The following is a 17,990-nucleotide window of genomic DNA, read 5'->3' on the forward strand; positions in this document are numbered from 1 at the left end:
GCAGCTTTGAGTTTATTCTTTCAGGCCGTTATCTGGCTGAACAACTCTCCATGTGATGTTTCCGGAGTTGATTTATACTATTAAAGGCCCGGCTCATAATCGCCCTACTCATGAGCAACATCTTCAGTCCTATAAATGGATCCAGAGTCTGAATCCAGATAAGTTTTCATGTGTGAATAGTCACTGGAATATCTTGTTTCCTTTTTTATGTTAAGACAAAAAGTGCAAATATACTTCTTTTTCCTCAAAACTTGAGTTCATTTATGTTTGTTCATTAAGAAAAATCTAAAGTTTATGTCTATTGTATCTAAATCCACTTGACTGATCCTGATAATCATGATATGATCAGCTCATGAACATCTACTGATGAGCAACAACTTCAGTGCTGGGAGTGGATCCATAGTCTGATTCCAGGTAAGATCATGTCATCTCATATTGCTACGTATCTTTGGTATCACTTTTTAATCCTTTGTTTCCTTTAAATGAATGAAAATGCAAAGTGGAAATCTGATGAGTAAATTGAATGGCGACAGATCAAGGGAAAGTAGGCTACTGTGTATGTAATGGCAAAATCATGTTTCTTGTCATAGTAAAACACATGGTTTGTTATTATTTCAGTGCTGACTGTCACAACTTTGTGAGACCATGATTCAACACAACATCAGCATCAACTGCTCAGATGAATCATCACAGCAGAATGAAACTACAGAATTTTTGGAAAAACAACAGTTTGCAGAAAAAGATTTCAGTCATGTGCTTGACTTTGCTTGCGATGTGTTTTCTGATCAAATCTCATTAAGCTGCTTCAGTTTATATCATACATTTGATTATTTCAGATCTCATCCAGGTCAACTGTCTGATATCAATAACAATCAAAGAGACAGAATTGCAGTGGAGTATATATAAATATTCTGTGATTGTGAGTGTGTATTTAATGGCATGTATTGCTTTTGAACGATATCTGTTGGTTCTCATCCTCTCTGGTTCAGAACTCACCATTCACCAAAATTCCCTAGCTTTGTTTCTTTCATCGTCTGGTTAGTGCCTCTGCCCTTTGCCACAATGACACTTCATGATCTGCATTTTGATAACAAGACCAAGAGTATAGCACTTTTTATCCCCTACTCAGTAATCCTTCTCTGTTTTGTTGGCACTTGGAGGGGTCTCTCTTACTCAATAGAGAGGGGAGAGAGAGACACGAGAGTGCGGTGTTGGCATTTACAGAGAGTATAATATGTATAATATGTGTGTACATGCATATGCGATACTGATAATTCACCACAGCTGCACGGAAAATCGTCATGAATATAGTACTCATTTGTCTTGTAATAAACAAAGAAATAGATCTCAAGAGCAAAGAGCAAACGTAAAACATAAAAATATGATTTCTGGAAGCACAAATATATTTTGCAACACTTTTATAGTACATAGGTCGGGTCACAACCCTGTTTACGTGTGATAATTAAGCAATTAGAAATAAATGTTACATTGCAGTTGTGGTATTTTTGTTATTGTTACACTATTCATAAGGGTTTTAGAAAGGTTTAGGAAAACTTAAGAAAGTGGGGGCTCCAAAAAATGGATTAGGTAAAGGTGGTGGAAGAAGGTCCCGGGTCACTAGAGGTATGCATTCAAGGTTTAATTTAAACAAGTAAATAAAAATCTGTTAGTGAAGTAAGACAAAATACACTTATGTTATAGAAACATTCCCTGAAAATAAGTCTTAATATATTATGCAGTGTTGCTTCTCAGGTAACTTTATTATGCTTTAAGGATTTTTAGATATTTTTACTGGAAAACAAGACAAATTTATGTTAAGAATATATATATTTTTTTTTTTTTTAAGTGCACTACAGTATTTTGCTCATTAAAGTTTCATAAGGAAACCCATTGCATGGCTAAGCAGAGGAGCAGCGATATCCAAGCAATAAATTTGGTGGCACAACCGCTCATGCAGGGTGCAGGCGTGATGACTTTAAGATCAGGAATCATCCCTATGTCGGAGGAGAAGTTCTGGAAATACATATACAAAAGGCTGTCAGGTACAGTTGACAAGGATCCTTTAAAAAAAAATTTGAACATAATGATATAGTGTTGCACTTGCACTGAAGAGCACGTTAGTTGACACATGAGTCAAAAGTGTCATAGAAACACAACAAACTAAAGTGGTTGCTTCAGCAATTGTGTTTTTCATGTCACATTTGCTTTTTATTATCGGTTAGGTTTAGGTTTAAGTTAGGGAGGTAGGTAGGTTTTGTTTTTTTTCAAACTCGATAGAGCATTAAAGGGATTGTTCAACCAAAAATTCTCTCAAAATTTACTCACCATCATGCCATCCCAGATATGTATGACTTTCATTTTTCTGCTGAACACAAACTAAGATTTTTAGAAGGATATCTCAGCTCTGTAGGTCAATATAATGCAAGTAAATGGTGGCCAGAGCTTTGAAGGTCCAAAAAGCACATTAAAGCAGCATAAAAGGAATCCATAAGACTCCAGTGTTTAAATCTATATTTTCAGAAGCAATATGATAAGTGTGTGTGAGAAACAGATTCATATTTAAGGCTTTTTTATATATAGAAATCTCCACTTTCACTTTCAAATTCTTCTTTTCTTTTTGGAGATTCACATTCTTTGTGCATATTTCCACCTCTCATCCACACCTATCTTATCGCTTCTGAAGATTTTAACACTGGAGTTATATGGATTACTTTTATGCTGCCTTAATGTGCTTTTTGGACCTTCAAAGCTCTGGCCACTATTCACTTGCATTGTATGGACCAACAGAGTGGCGATATTATTCTAAAAATCTTCATTTGTGTTCAGCAAAAGAAAGAAAGTAATACAAATCTGGGATGGCATGAATGTGAGTAAATGATGAGAGTGAATTTTAGAGGGAACTATCCTTTTAACCTTTAAACCTCATCTGTTAAAGTGAACATTGAACTTCTTTTTAGCACCATACAGTGGTAATTTCACCTCAGAACAGATGCAATACGTGTAATTAATTATGTGTTATAATTTTGCAGAAGTCGCAACAGTCACATAATTTTCATTAGTTCAGGCAGACTTCACCTAGGCTGCACAGGCGGGCCAAAAAAAATATTGTTTTGGGCTACTGCTGTAGATAATGCAGCCTTTATAACAGTACAGTACATTTCCAATAGTTAATGTAGTTATTAGTACATGTCATTAATGTTAATGTAATAGAGGTTACAGCAATATTGTCGAGATATGGATACTTACATCAGAGTTAGCAACTATGACAAATTGGTTGATTCTTTTCAATGTCTGTTGGTATTGATTGATAGTTGTCTCATTCCAAGTCTTCGTGTACATCATAAGGCCCCAGTCACTGCAAAGTTATTAAATAAAAGCCACAGTCATAATTAGGGCAACACTTGTGACCTAAAAATGCATACAATGATCTAGAGTTTGTAATTGGATTACTAAGCATTTGTTGCCCCCATCACAGATTGTAAGACTCTGTGATCAGGGAAGCTCTCACAAACGCTTAAACTCATAGCTGGATAGTAATAGAGGAAAGCCAAGCACATCTCCTCCAAAGTTGAGAGACCCCCCTACAGGCAGAAATAAAGATCAACATGTCAGAGCACACATGCTAACGCTGTGTTGTATTCAAAGTCGGATGCGAGATAGACTTCCGACTATAAATGCATTCCATTTCCACACGCTCAGAAGATGACATATAAAGAAACAAATGACAATGCTAGCAATTGCTAAGTCTCTTAGCGACTGCGAAAAATATAAATGTTGCTATGCAATGCTAGCATTTGTTTTGCAGTCATTCAATTGTCCACAAAGAAATCTCCCCTAACGAAAACCACTGATAATTTTCACATGCAAATGAGCCTTGCAGCAATCTTGCAGCAAATTGTTCATTGTTACCAAAGGTTTGCCAGAAGTTCACCAATTCAGGCGAAGAGCTGCAAACTTCTGGCAAGTTTGCAGCTAGTTTAGTTTTTTGCAAGGGTACTAGTGACTGCAGAAGGTAAATGTTGCTATGCAGTGCTAGCATTTGTTTTGCAATTGTTCGATTGTCAACAAAGAAGCCTCCTAGCGAAAAACCAATGCTAAAAAATGTTCTCATTCATTTCGAAGCCCTTATAAATATAATCTAAACTAGCCGCAAATTTGCCATTTTTTTATTTTCACATGCAAAAGAGCTTTTGATTCCCTGCAAATGTTTGTCAGAAGTTTGCAGCTCTTCGCCAGTAGTGGTGAACCTCCGGAAAACCTTTGGCAACAATGGATAAATTGCCGCAAGTTTGCCGCAAAGCTCATTTGCATGTGAAAATGATCAGTGGTGAATTTGTGGCAAATTTGCCATGAACTCTCAATTTTCGTAAGGGATGTGTCATATTATCAACAGAAGAACGTATTTAGTGTTTGCACACCTGTATCTGCAAATAGGTTTTATCATCATGTAATATAGCAGCTTAAACTGATTTATAAATTTTATTTAAATGAGAAATGAATGTTTAGGATCAACTGTCTATGTCTCCTGGGGTGCTGCCATGCTGACGTGACTCCATACATCTGTATTTCAGTGAAATCAGAGTACTAGATTTTCGCACGTCAAGTAGGTAGATGGAAAATTCAAACTTTCCGAGCTGAATGGAACACAGCCACCAGGATACGAAATTAATAGAAAGAGGCAGTGAAATTTTATGCTATGTCATTGTAGGTTTATATGTAAATGTACTAACCCATGTAAGTGTGGTGCGACTTTCAGTATTATAAGTACACTCCACCAGCAATTTGTCACCCTGTAAAAGAAAAAAATGTTTTGCTTTCCTTGTTTAACTTTCCTGGTTAAACAATACCACTTTTTTGACTTGACTAATATATAAATGTTAGCAGTGCATGGTATATTTGAGATTTATGCCTGAAATCCATGTAAACTGAATGGCATGGAAAGCTGTATTCTAACTACTTAACACTTACCAACTTCACTGTCTTAGTTTTACCCAAGTTAACCACTTCCTGGAATTCAAAATTGTAGTTTTCGTCCGCAGCTAGGAGATCAATCTGTTTTTCTTCTCTGAAGAAGTTAAAAAATTACAAAAAGAGGCAAACATAAAAATAAAATAAAAAAATAAATCAAAAGTTTGATACAGTGACTTTAGGTTACGGATGTAACCCTGATTCTCTGAGGGTAATATCTCACTGATATAAACTTTTCAGCAGGGATGGGTAAGTTTAACTCTTATTTTCTTTTTCTCCCCAGTTTGGAATGCCCAATGCGCTCTAAGTCCTTGTGGTGGCGTAATGACTCGCCTCAATCCGGGTGGCGGAGGACGAATCTTAGTTGCCTCCACGTCTGAGACCGTCAACCCGTGCATCTTATCACATGGCTTGTTGAGCTCACTACCACGGAGACCTAGCGTGTGTGGAGGCTTCACGATATTCTCTGCAGCATCTACGCACAACTCCACGCACCCCACTGAGAGCGAGAACCACATTATAGCGACCACAAGAAGGTTAACCCAACGTGACGCTACCCACCCTAGCAACCGGGCCAATTGGTTGCTTAGGAAGCCTGACTGGAGTCACTTAGCATGCCCTGGATTCGAACTTGCGACTCCAGGTGTGGTAGTCAGCATCATTACTTGCCGAGCTACCCAGGCCTCCACAGTTTAACTCTTACTTGAGTTCATTTCCATACAGGTATATTCAATTTCACTTTAGTATGTCAATTAGGTGTTTATACAACATTGTTGCTTGGTCACACACACATTCCCTCACACATCAAACACAGCAGAGTTGGTCCACCCAAGTTCACCATGTGGCCTCATGATTAACCCTTCGGTCAAACCATCACATTTCTCTCATTAACCCCGTGAGAGAAAATACATCATGAAGCATTCATATCATGGTCTGAAAACCTATCACAACAGCGCCATCTTTGATTTTTGATGGGAATGACAATGAGCTGTGAGGGGTACAGTCTCTTCAGTGGGTTGTACAGTTGTTTTTTGGATCGTTCTGCTGACAAAACATTGAAAAAATCTTTCCATTGATTTTTTGATACAGTGCATGTCATTGGAGAGACTATACGTCTAACCCTCACAGCCTCTTTTTCATTCACGTCAAAAATCAAAGATGCCGCTGCTGTGAATAATGTCTGTTACTTTCTTTTATAGTCTTTGTTTACATTAAATTCTACTCTTAAAGGAATATTCTGGGTTCAGTTCAAGTTAAGCTAAATCAACAGCATTTACGGCATAATAAAAAAATAGAATCATCCCTCTTTTACTTTACAAAAAGCAGATATCAAGGTTACAGTGAGGCACTTACAATGGAAGTCAATGGGGCCAATTTTTGGAGGGTTTAGAGGCAGAAATGTAACATTTATGAGGGTAGCCTAAACCTGAGATGCTTCATTAGCTCAGCACAATCTTTGATATTTTTGTTTTCATTTTGTTTAAACTTTGTTCCCGCTTAAAGAACCGTTGCATTGTTCTTTACATATAATAGCCCAAATCCATCTTATTAATGTTCAGTTGTGACACGTGCAGCTAAACTTGATTTTTGAGCAAACTGTTGCCTGTAGAAACTAACAGTCATTGCCCTGCTAAAAAAAAAAAAAAAACTTTAACCACCAGCTGGTTAAGCTGCTCTCCTAGCCTAAACAGCAAACAAGTGACCAGAACCCCTCTGAAACCAGAAAGAGAGAACAGCCTTAACCCCTTAGACTGATTTAAGCTGTTTTATACAGTGGTCATTATTGTCATTATTGCTGAACTGTCACACTGAGATGTTTACCTGAAGTGGCCAACTCGAACCTTCCGTCCAGCCAAGTGTGTGTGCAGCATCACAGAAAACACCTGAAGATCCTGTGGAGTTCCAGGCAGAACCTGCAGAACACCGAACAAGACTGGATTATAAAATCATCTACTAATGCTGTCTCTTAATAGAATATGAGAAGTTAAACATGTACCTTTGGAATATAAGCAGTGTCACACAGGCCATACGTGAGGAAAGACTTGGCGTTGGGCGGGATGGCGTACCCAGGGAACACCCCGAGCCCTGTCATGAGAACAGCTGCATCATGCTGACGGAGTTCAGATGTATAATAGAATCGTAGACCTGAGTTATCAACTCGACCTGTGTAGAGAAAAGACAAAGGAGAGTCCACTTGCATTGTGGTGGTCAAAAGCCTCATACTGTATGGTTTCATAGCATAAATCACACATGGTTTACATTGTAAGTACCTGCTATTTTATTTGGATTGTTGTAATGCACTTCAAGCCTGTAGAGAATATCACCAACATTTCCTCCAATCGGAAGTCCTGCCACCTCAGGGAATTCAAAAGCCTGAGAGAAATGGGTAAAAAGGCTGAAATATTTTTGCTAATTTTAACAGTCAATTTTAGAACCCACAAAACTTCAAAGCTACATATTAGTCTACATTTCATGAATTAATATCTCCTATTGTGTTCCAAGGAAGAAAGATAGCTAAATGGTTTTGGGATAACATGAGGGTGAGTAAATTACATTTTTCATTTTTGGGGGAACTATCCCTTTAATTAGTGAAGATATCACTGTCAAAATATAAAAGATTCTCGAGGCACCATTTGGGGTCCCTCAGATGCCACACTGGCGGAACCCTCTGAAGAACTTTTAATCTATTATATTTACAGTGCAATGGTAATACATAGAATAAATAAATAGAAATAGAGGTGGATCTGGGGTGGTTAAGGAATACCGGAAGAATTATCACAAGCAGCTCTTAACTACAAAACTACAAAATTTCTGACCATTTACTTTAAATTATGAGAAGCGTGTAGCTTGCTTAGCTACAGTTTCAAAATAGCTTCCCCAACACTAGTTTATACACCATTGCATTGTGATTGACAGGAGATGATCATCCTCCTCCCGAACTTTTGTTTATAACTTTGTTTAAAAATAAGGAAACATAACCATTTAATGACAATGGTTGAATCGCAATCCAAAAAAGAGACTGACCCCTCCTCCAACTCCCCACACTGAAACGACCTCCATGCAATTTTCATTTCCCCCTGTGTAACATTCAGCTTCAGATGGCTCCGTCACACTTGGGGGGCAGCGGTACAGCAGCAGGTGATGCACTAGGTCAATGTTTTCAATAAATGGCTCAATCTGGAAATGACGAGAAGAAGTCAAAGATGGAGAAGTTGAGTGATGGGTTATTTAATAGATAATCGTAATAAAGGTCATAGTCACTCACCCGATAAATATGATGTTTCTGATCAAAGGTCGGGGCTCTCAGGATCTTACAGTGATAGTATGTTTGATTAGCTGGTACTGTGAACTGAAATGATAAAAAATTGTAAAGAATAATTCACACAAACATGCAACTTCTGTCATTATTTTCTCACACGTATATGTGAGCCGTTATATGGCTCTAAATTAATTTCTTTCTTCTAGAATCAAGTAAATCTTTTACATACAATGACAGTTCATGGCGACCATTGCTGTGAAAAAAACAAACCAAAAAAAAGCATCATAAAAGTCGTCCATATGACTTGTGTTATATATTCGAAGCCTTCTGAAGCCATATGATACCTTTGTGTGAGGAACCGGCTCACTAATTCAGTTCTCATTAACTCAATAATCTGGTTGCAACGGTTCTCGGGTTAACAGCTCACTGGAGGGGAAGATTATCAGAGTAACAATTATCAGTGAATAATAGGGGTGCAGCGAAGCAATTATCTGTATCTGTTGCTTTGGCAAGATTATCTGTATCTGTATTCAGACAGAACCGGACAAAGGGCACGGCTTAAACCAGACGTGTGTTTATTATTATTAGGTTTTGATTATTTAAGTGTGCCCTATTTTAAGAGTGCTAGCGCAAAGTCAGTGGGCATAGCCATGATGTTTTGGTATTTTCGTGAAAGCAAGCGCTAAATCTAGGCCCAAGTGGGTTTGGCAAAATTACGCACGCAAAGCCCTAATGGGCTGGGTCAAGTGCAATTTAATTCTGAGATTCTTCTCCAGCACTGTCTGCATCAGGGACGTGCCGTCTGTATAAGCAAGGTAAGCAGTTCTTATCTAACATAAGGGTAAAAAGAAAAATGACACTATGAAATATTTAAATCTAATTGTTAATATAAACTACAGTTTTCGTCTAAATTCGTCATCTTTCATCTCAGTTGAGCAGCACAGACAGTTATTAATTTATTCGCTTTGGCGCCACACTCGGGTATAAGCACTTTATGTTACGCTTTCTCTGATTCAAAGCATTGTTTACCGCCCTTTCATTCAACACTCTACATTCAATCAAATTGAATCACGCCCGCTACTACAAATGGCCAAGGTAAGCATGCCTACCAAAATGAGTAAGCCAATCAGAAGCTCCTTCCTTCAGTCATGCTATCCGATAGGCTAGATTTTAGTTTTGCTTCAGCATGTTCAAGTTCAAGAATCTAATGCGTTATTAAGCACTAAAATGGATATCTGCAGTGTAAGCATCGACGACCTATGCGGAAGTTAATTTCAATTAAAAATCGAGAAAAAGAGGCTATCGAAACTTACAACAAAGTGACAAAGATGTTCATTTGCAAGGAGAGACGCATGGATTTTGTGTTCCAGGAAAGGTAAGTTGATATATGTATTAAAAATCTGTGTTATTGTTACTAGGTCATAGATACTAGGTCATTGTTTCTGGTTTGTTTGAGGCTAAGAAGTGGTGATCTGACAATCATGTCCTTCTTGTGTAATGTCTGTTTTATAGTTCCAGAGGTTCTGAACTGTGGGAAGACTGACGTGTGAGGCCTATGATGTTGAAACTAGTAACTGGCAATCTTTTCTTTTTTCTTTATGTTGTATGTCAAAGCAAGCTCTTCTGGCACTATAGCTAATTGTGTGATTTAATGGACATAAACATGCTCGGCTCAATATACGACAATCTTTAGTTTGTGTGATATGAGCAATATTACTGTCCTGAATTTAAAACATTACACTCACCTGCACTGTACAATATGTGTATTGTATGTGTTTTCATTTAATAATGTGAATTAAAAATCTTTGATGTTCCCAGTCTCAAAGCCCTCGGCACGTGCCTTGTCTGCATCCTATTATACAGTCTATTCCCTGTCAAGCACCAGCGATATATAAACAAAGACAGCAACTTAACTTGGCATTGTAAATAGACTGTATGCAATGAATTAGAAGAATAGAAATATGGATTTATCTCTTTTATGCATTAACCTTGTCCTTGAATGTCAGGCATTTTTCTTTGACAGTGACACGCTCCTTTTAAACGCATGGAAACTGTGGTTCTCATCCAGATTTGTAGGCTCCGTTAAATTATACAGAATGTAAGCATTATTAATAATCTACTGACACACAAATCATGGCTTAGTATTGATTGTATTGGCATGCACTTCACTTTTGATTTTGAAACATTTAATTCATTTATTGAAACCCGAAAATTAAACCAACCATATTTCTAAATTCAAACTACACTTCAAACAAAACAAAAATATATTCAAAATAAAGAAGTGGTCAAAAAACTCCAAATCCAAACATTTTTCGCTGTCCAACTTCTTCCACCAGCCCATTTTAAAGTGACTTAAAAAACACTACGACAACAGGTGGAAAAATACCAATACACATTAGATCATAAATACAATTGTAAACATAAACATAACAAAAATAATCACTGAAAAATAAACCATGACCTATAGATACGTAGTTTAACAAAAATATAATACATTTTTGTTTCATAAAACAACTATTGTCAGGGACATAATTTGATGTTCCACTATATTTTTTGAGTTTGTACATGAACTTTATTTCCACCTGATGGTGGAATCTCCAAACTGTTTGAAATTGTGTGACAAATTCGCATAGACATTTCAAGAAGTGAAAAACAGGGGGCCTGGGTAGCTCTGGGTAGCTGGAGTTTGCAAGTTCGAATCCCAGGGCATGCTGAGTGACTCCAGCCAGGGTAGAATCACACGGGGTATCCTCCTCATGATCGCTATAATGTGGTTCACTCTCAGTGTGGTGTGTGGTGAGTCGTGCATAGATGCTGCAGTGGATGGCATGGGCCTCCACACATACTTTGTCTCTGTGGTAACATGCTCAATGAGCCATGTGATAAGATGTGTGGATTGACAATCTCAGACACAGAGGCAGCTGAGATTCATCCTCCACCACCCGGATTGAGGTGAGTCATATGCCACCACAAGGACTTATAGCAAATTGGGAATTGGACATTCAAAATTTGGAGCAAATGGAGTCTAAACTGCTGCCATCCTATATGAAATCACACTGTGTGTATTTTCCTTCATAAGGTTTACATTTTAGTAAAATTTGCTTCACAGACTCATAATTTTGTTATTTTGGATATGTCTATTTGAAATATCGTTTTGTTCTTGTGCTTCTTAGATAAACATTTTTTATTCATATTATTCGTGCCTTTCCGACCGAAAAATTTAAATTCGACCTGTAACTCACACAAAGCTATCATATGCCTTCAGAGGACTTGGTATAGTGTATGAGACGTATGCACTACTTTGATGTTTGTTAGATTTTTTTTTAATGTCATTTCTTTTTGTCATTTTTGGTCACCATGAATTTTAATTCCATCAAAAGGAACTGCGTAAATATGCTTTAAAAAATTACCTTTTGTGTAACATAAAAACAACATATGGAATGACATGATGGTGAGTCAGTGTGTTAAAATGTTCATAGTTATTACGTTTTCAGGAACAGAAAATTATAAAGGCAAAAAAAGAAAAAAAATTTAAAATCTCTCTTACATTGACCATGGTCATGTCGAAAAACTTGCTGTTTGGAGGGGTGACCCGAGGCATGTACCTCAACAGGTTCACCTCCTTCGTCCCTCTTTTGGTACTGTGGTATGTGATGTCATCTGTCTGTCCGTATGCATAGATCAGCTTGATGGGAAGAGTCTAATTATGGGATGAAACAAAGAGTGTAAAATCCTTTTCAATTGTAGACTTTCATTGATACCTGAATCTCCAATACCAGTTTAAAAATCTAAACAGAAATGAGAAATGTTTTGGCCACATGCAGCTAAATGTGTTTGTCACTCCCAAAACTTTGCAGTGAAATAGTAGAAAAAGTTCACCCAAATATGAAAATGTACTTATCATTTATTTAGCATAATCTTGTTCTAAACCTGTGTGACTCTCTTTCTTCTGTGGAACCCAAAAGACTGTGCTGGTCGCTCTTTTCCATGCAATTTTATAACTATTCCAAGTCTTCTAAAGCCATCAGAAGCTTTTGAAGTTTAATAACAACATAAACATTAGTTTGTTTCTCACATAAAGTTATCAGATGGCTTCAGAAGACTTGGAATATAGCACATGGGTTGTACGAACCAATTTTATAGTGTTCTCAACCAATGGAACAGGACCACTACCAGACAATAACGAAACACTGTGCCACATGCATAAAATGGAAAACATTACATAACAAACTACTTTTATTTACACTTTTTAATATTTCTTTATTTTATTGTATTTTTACATTTCTTTAACTGCATGTACTGTATATGTGTGTAACTGTGTATATATGCATATTTAATGTTACTATGCTTTGGCAATGTAAAGCTTTTCTTTCACCATACCAATAAAGCTATTTGAATCTTGAGATCGAGAGAGAGAGAGAGAGAGAGAGAGAGAGAGAGAGAGAGCGAGAGCGAGCAGTTCATAGAAACGTCCTGGTTCATTGCATGGATTCACTTACATTTTCGTGTTTGTCCTACTATGCCATAGTTACACTGTCATTGTTTACTGAATACAACTGCAGAGAAAAGCTTACATATTATATAAGAAGAGGGTTAAACTGATGGTGTTGATTTCCTTGTCATTGTAACCAGTCCTGCTCAATCCACTCTGAGCAGGATTTGAACCGAGGTCTCCAGCATGGTAGGTGGGCATGTTAATGAGGCTAAAGGCTACAGCCTCCAGCATCAGTTGCTAGTGTACCTTTTGAGGCCAGGGGAGTGAGGTTTACACACTGCATTGCTACCTACCACCAGGCTCCTGTTACACTCATCCCCCTAAACATCACTCCCATCTGAGTCATGGCACCACTGTAACCAGTTCTGCATGACCTGCTCTGAGTGGGATTTGAACCAGGGTCTCCAGCATGGGAGGCAAGCATACTAATGAGGAGGCTAAAGCCTGTAGCATCACTCAATAGTGCACCTCATGAGGCCAGGGGAGTGAGGCTTACACACTGCACAGCTACCTACTAGCTGGCTATCGTTACATTAGGAATATATAAACGTATTTAATGATTAAGCTTGCTCACAGTAATGGGAAGATCATTTTCATCACAGGCCTCAATGGACCTCTGAAACTTCATGACAGTTGTCCCATCAGACTCAGTTAGAGACAGGCATTTGTAGTTCTGGTGCTGGTCAACCACAGGCATGGAGGTCCCATCAGCATGCCGGTCCTTTACACAGAAAACAAATGTATTTACATGCCTGTATTTTTGCAAAGATACAGGTGTTGTTATGCTATGTTGTTGTAACCAGTTTTGATCTAATTAGGAACTGACTGGAAATATCCAGTTCAAGGTCAATGACACGACACTCATTTTTTGTCCAGATCATTTAAATGATTCAAAAATACATTTAAAATGAAATTCACACAAAACAGTTACTTGATTACACCTTTTCAAAGATGAACATGTTTATTTTTATTATTATTTCTAGGTTTAAAGTGATTTTGATATTTTTTCTGGGGCTTCAAGTAAAAAAATTCATGTCATTCTGTTCTCATGTGACAATAAATAAATAAATAAAACAGAGAGGACCCCTTTAGACCCTCAAGACTGTTTATGAAGTAAAAAATATATATATATTTAGACATATCGTTAAACATCAATATTTTGACATTTTTATGAAAAGGCACATTTGCAAGGAAAGTATCTTAATTCCTTTTAGGCAAGGAAAGGCAAGTTTATTTATATAGCACATTACATACACAATGACAATACAAAGTGCTTTACATAAAAATTATAATGAAATTACAAGATACACAAAAAATAAGAACAAGAAATAAGAATTAAATGTAATAAAATAAATAATTAAAAATAACACAATTATTCAAATGAATAAAAAAGGAAAAGAATACAGAAATAAAATCAAGCAGCGCAATTAGTATGTGCAGCACAGAACTCTATAAATGCATAGCTAAACAGACATATTTTCAGTCTGGATTTGAATGTGACATTTGGAGCACATCTAACCTTTTCTGGAAACTGGTTCCGGTTGACTAATGATCTGAGAGGTCTGTTAGGTTTATATTCAACAAGCATATCTACAATGCATTTAGGTCCTAGGCCATTGAGTGATTTATAAATGAGTAATAGTACTTTAAAATCAATTCTATGTGTAACTGGAAGCCAGTGTAAAGACCTGAGGACTGAAGTAATATGCTCAGATTTTTTGGTTCGGGTGAGAATCCTTGCAGCAGCATTCTGAATGATCTGCAGGTTGGTCTTTTTGGGACCTACTGGTGATGAATGCATGAACAAGTTTCTCTAAGTCTTGACTGGATACAAAACATCTAATTCACACTTTATGTTTGAGATGAAAGTAGGCTGATTTATTTATTCTTTGATATGACCACTGAAACTAAGATCTGACTCCAAAATGAAACCAAGATTCTTTACTTGATTTTCTGTCTTTAGACCCCTGGAGTCAAGGTATGTGTTAACCTTGGGAGTTTCGACTTTATTGCCAAATACAATGACCTCTGTCTTGTCGTTATTTAACTGAAGGAAGTTTCGGTAGATCCAACTATTAATTTCATCAATCCACAGCACAGGGAGTCTATGGGGCTGTAGTCATTTGGCGATAAGGCTAGGTACTGTATATCTGGGTGTATAGTACACAATTTGGTTCTTTCTCATAATTTGGCCTAGTGGGAGCATATAAAGGTTGAACCGGAGCGGTGCAAGAATTGAGCCTTGTGGGACATGTCATGGATGTCCACTCAGATTCATAGTTGCCTATGTTCACATAATAACCCCTCCCTGCACACAAATACACTGACTACTCCCCCAAAATAAGCATATTTAAAAAATCTGACAAAGTAAGAAAACCGTGTTTACATGAGATTTGAAATAATCGCATTATTCTCTGCTTTTGACGTCAAACCGTGAAGAGACATGCGCTTAGCACATGTGCACATTGGATAAACACCAATAAAGCTGTTAACATGCCACGCAAATTCGGCATAATGGGCAAAAATTGACCTGTGTTGACAGGTTTATTCTTACACCATTTATGACCTTACACCGATAAAGGAACACCGTTTATTGCTTTTACATGATCACACGCATTATCAGCTTATTCAGCATAAACGGTGTAAGAACGTGCATGTAAATGCGCTCACTGAGATCTAGTAATACCAGCACTGATATTTTGCCTGAATCAGTATTTAGCCAAATATCATTATGTATCTTTATGAGTGCCATCTCGGTGCTGTGATGTGGACAGAAACCAGACTGGAAATTGTCCAAGTAGCCATTCGAGTTTTATAATTTGTTAAGCATGATAGGACAATTTGAGATTGGTCTGTAGTTGTTTAATATGGAGTTATCCAGATTGCTCTATTTATAGGAGGTGCTTAACAACTGCTGTTTTCAGGGACTTTAGAAAAGTGCCCTTTAAGGAGTGAGGCATTGACTATTTCTAAAAGATCGGCTCTAGACATGCTAGACACATTTTTGAGAATTGATGTGGGGAGTGTGCCATCAATTGCTTCAAAATCAGACATAGTAACTAATTTCTGAAGTTGTTGTGGCGGGTGCTGTTTAATCTCAGTGCAACATGAGGATGAGCATGAGCAAGTTTATAAAAAAAATTTAAAAAAAAGTTTTTTGTAAACAGCCATTCTAATGTCATTGTCCTAATTGTCATTTTCTTCCTAAAGAAAAAGATGCAAAATCGTTGCATTTGCTGTCAGAGAGTATTTCACAGGGACGCTGTGTTAGTTAGTCTCTCTACAGTAGCAAAGAGAGTCCAAGGGTTGTTTGTTACTCAGTGGTTACCCCACATGACGTTTTCCAAGTCAGTTGTTTTTTTAATTTGATTTATTTGAAACCAATATGGACACATAGATTAACTTATACGAATTTGACATGTGTTTTAAATTAGATTTTTAAAAGATTTCTTATTTTTAATACCTCAGATAACCTTATTTGTCAATGACCTTAAACTGGACTATATCAACACTAGGTTGCACAATTCTATTGAATTGTGGCTAAGTATGTTTTGATTTTACCTTAATTTGCATCTGTTGCAAAATATACAGTTTCTAAACAGATTTAACAACATCTAATGACTTGTTTGATACAGATTGCATGAAGCACATTTCCAGACTTTAAATTATGTCAAAATTGTGAATTATGCCTCATAATTTAAGGATTTACATACGGTAAGGTATATTCAACTGACTACATTTGAAAAATTTGAAAAAATAAATAAAATAAAAGAAAATAAATTAGTAATCATATATATATATATATATATATATATATATATATATATATATATATATATATATATATATATATATAGCTTATATAAAAGAATGTAAGAATAGAATGAAAAAGAATTATTGAGGTTGGAATTAATTTAATTGACAGTTATCAGTCTTCATCTTACACTTGTTAAAAAACATTTCAGACTTTGAGTTTACCTTGAAATAAGTGCCCTTTGGTCCAACTCCTCCAATGACAATATCAGCTCCAGTCATTCCTCCTTTGGGGCTGAAGCCAAAACCGATCCAGCCGCTGGTGGTGACGCTAAGCTCGAACAAGATGGTGCCCTGGATCTCATCAAATCCCCACTTCAGATGCACCTTGTGGTCGGGGTCCAGGTCTTCTGAGAAAGGGAGAAGAGCGTCTTCCTGAGCCCAGGACAACTGGACCAAGAGCAAGACCAGGGGCAAGACAGGAAATAATATGCCCATATTACCTTTTCAAATAGCTGGAAAACAATTTCTAATCTCAAAGATGTTGCAGAAGGCTGTGCAATTGAAATTGTGCTCTAGTGTTCTCTATTAGAACTCTTTGTAACACTCCTCCTTCTTTGTTGTGGTGCATCGGGTTCCAGTTCACCTGTAAAGCATCTGACATAACAGACAATGCGAGAGAGCGTTTGTGATAGTCACTCAAAAGGCCACAAAAGGAGCTGTAATGAATAGTCCACTGAATAGCAGAAGTTTATAATTCATTATATACGTAATATTACGTAAACTAAAGCAAACATTCCATGAAAAGCAAATAGAAAGGGCTATCACAAAAAATAAAAAGGATAGAGAGAACTCTCTAAGGCAGGGGTACTTAATAGGCAAACTCCTGTCCGGATCCGGACCGAGCTCTCAATCTTTGTGCTATCTGATACCTGGCTAAGTGAATGCGTAAGCATACGTGTATACCCATGCAATGCACTTTATTCCCACTATATATAGAATGAGGAGCCGCATAAAGCCTAATTTACTGTACCTACCAGTTGCAGTTGTGGTTATTTTAACATCAGAAATATTAACATCAAAAACGTTAACGTGGCACCTTTAGACTATAACGTATTTTTCCTTGTCTAAATTTAGCTTTATTAATCAGCATGTTACAAGCCTTTGATAATAAACAAACAGATTCTATTTCATGAAAATTAGATGTCATCATGGATGGCCAGGAAATCCTATTTATACTTATTATGCAAACAGTATTTTAATGCTTCATTGTTATGTAAATTGGTTGTTTGTTGTTAATAGATTCTCCCTTTAAGGAAAATATAAAAATCATCCATTCAGACTTTACATTTTTATCAATGTTTTCTCAGGGGATATCCCTGAACCCCCATACAGTGTTTTTTATGTCTTAAGGCCTCCTGTGTCCCATACATATATATATATATATATATATTTAAACACAAAAACTGTACTGCTGTCATTCAGCTTCAAAACGAACTGTTGATCTTAGAACAT

General features: G+C 36.9%; 1 protein-coding gene across 1 annotated transcript; it reads right to left on the reverse strand.

The window, feature by feature from the left end:
* Window positions 1-1,380: 1,380 nt before the first annotated feature.
* On the reverse strand, window positions 1,381-17,205 carry LOC127409840 (DBH-like monooxygenase protein 2 homolog). Its single transcript, XM_051644717.1, has 13 exons — window positions 16,701-17,205; window positions 13,297-13,443; window positions 11,775-11,927; window positions 8,234-8,317; window positions 7,993-8,145; window positions 7,239-7,341; window positions 6,965-7,131; window positions 6,790-6,881; window positions 4,969-5,065; window positions 4,731-4,790; window positions 3,451-3,581; window positions 3,247-3,355; window positions 1,381-2,013 (listed from the first exon to the last, which is right to left on the reverse strand). The coding sequence occupies exons 1-13, from the start codon at window positions 16,971-16,973 to the stop codon at window positions 1,876-1,878; spliced, it is 1,707 nt and encodes a 568-aa protein (XP_051500677.1). The 5' UTR covers window positions 16,974-17,205; the 3' UTR covers window positions 1,381-1,875.
* Between the last annotated feature and the right edge of the window lie 785 nt (window positions 17,206-17,990).

Source organism: Myxocyprinus asiaticus, chromosome 19 (assembly GCF_019703515.2).
Source record: "Myxocyprinus asiaticus isolate MX2 ecotype Aquarium Trade chromosome 19, UBuf_Myxa_2, whole genome shotgun sequence".
NCBI lineage: Eukaryota > Metazoa > Chordata > Actinopteri > Cypriniformes > Catostomidae > Myxocyprinus > Myxocyprinus asiaticus.

Bases quoted from the DNA above. Each gene is read 5' to 3' on its own strand.
- LOC127409840 (XM_051644717.1), bottom strand. From the start codon at position 16,973: ATGGGCATATTATTTCCTGTCTTGCCCCTGGTCTTGCTCTTGGTCCAG. The intron at 8,318-11,774 runs GTAAGAGAGATT...TTATCATTTCAG, and splicing joins TCGACATGACCATGGTCAAT to TTCACAGTACCAGCTAATCA. The intron at 7,342-7,992 runs GTCAGTCTCTTT...CATTTCTCTCAG, and splicing joins TGTGGGGAGTTGGAGGAGGG to GCTTTTGAATTCCCTGAGGT.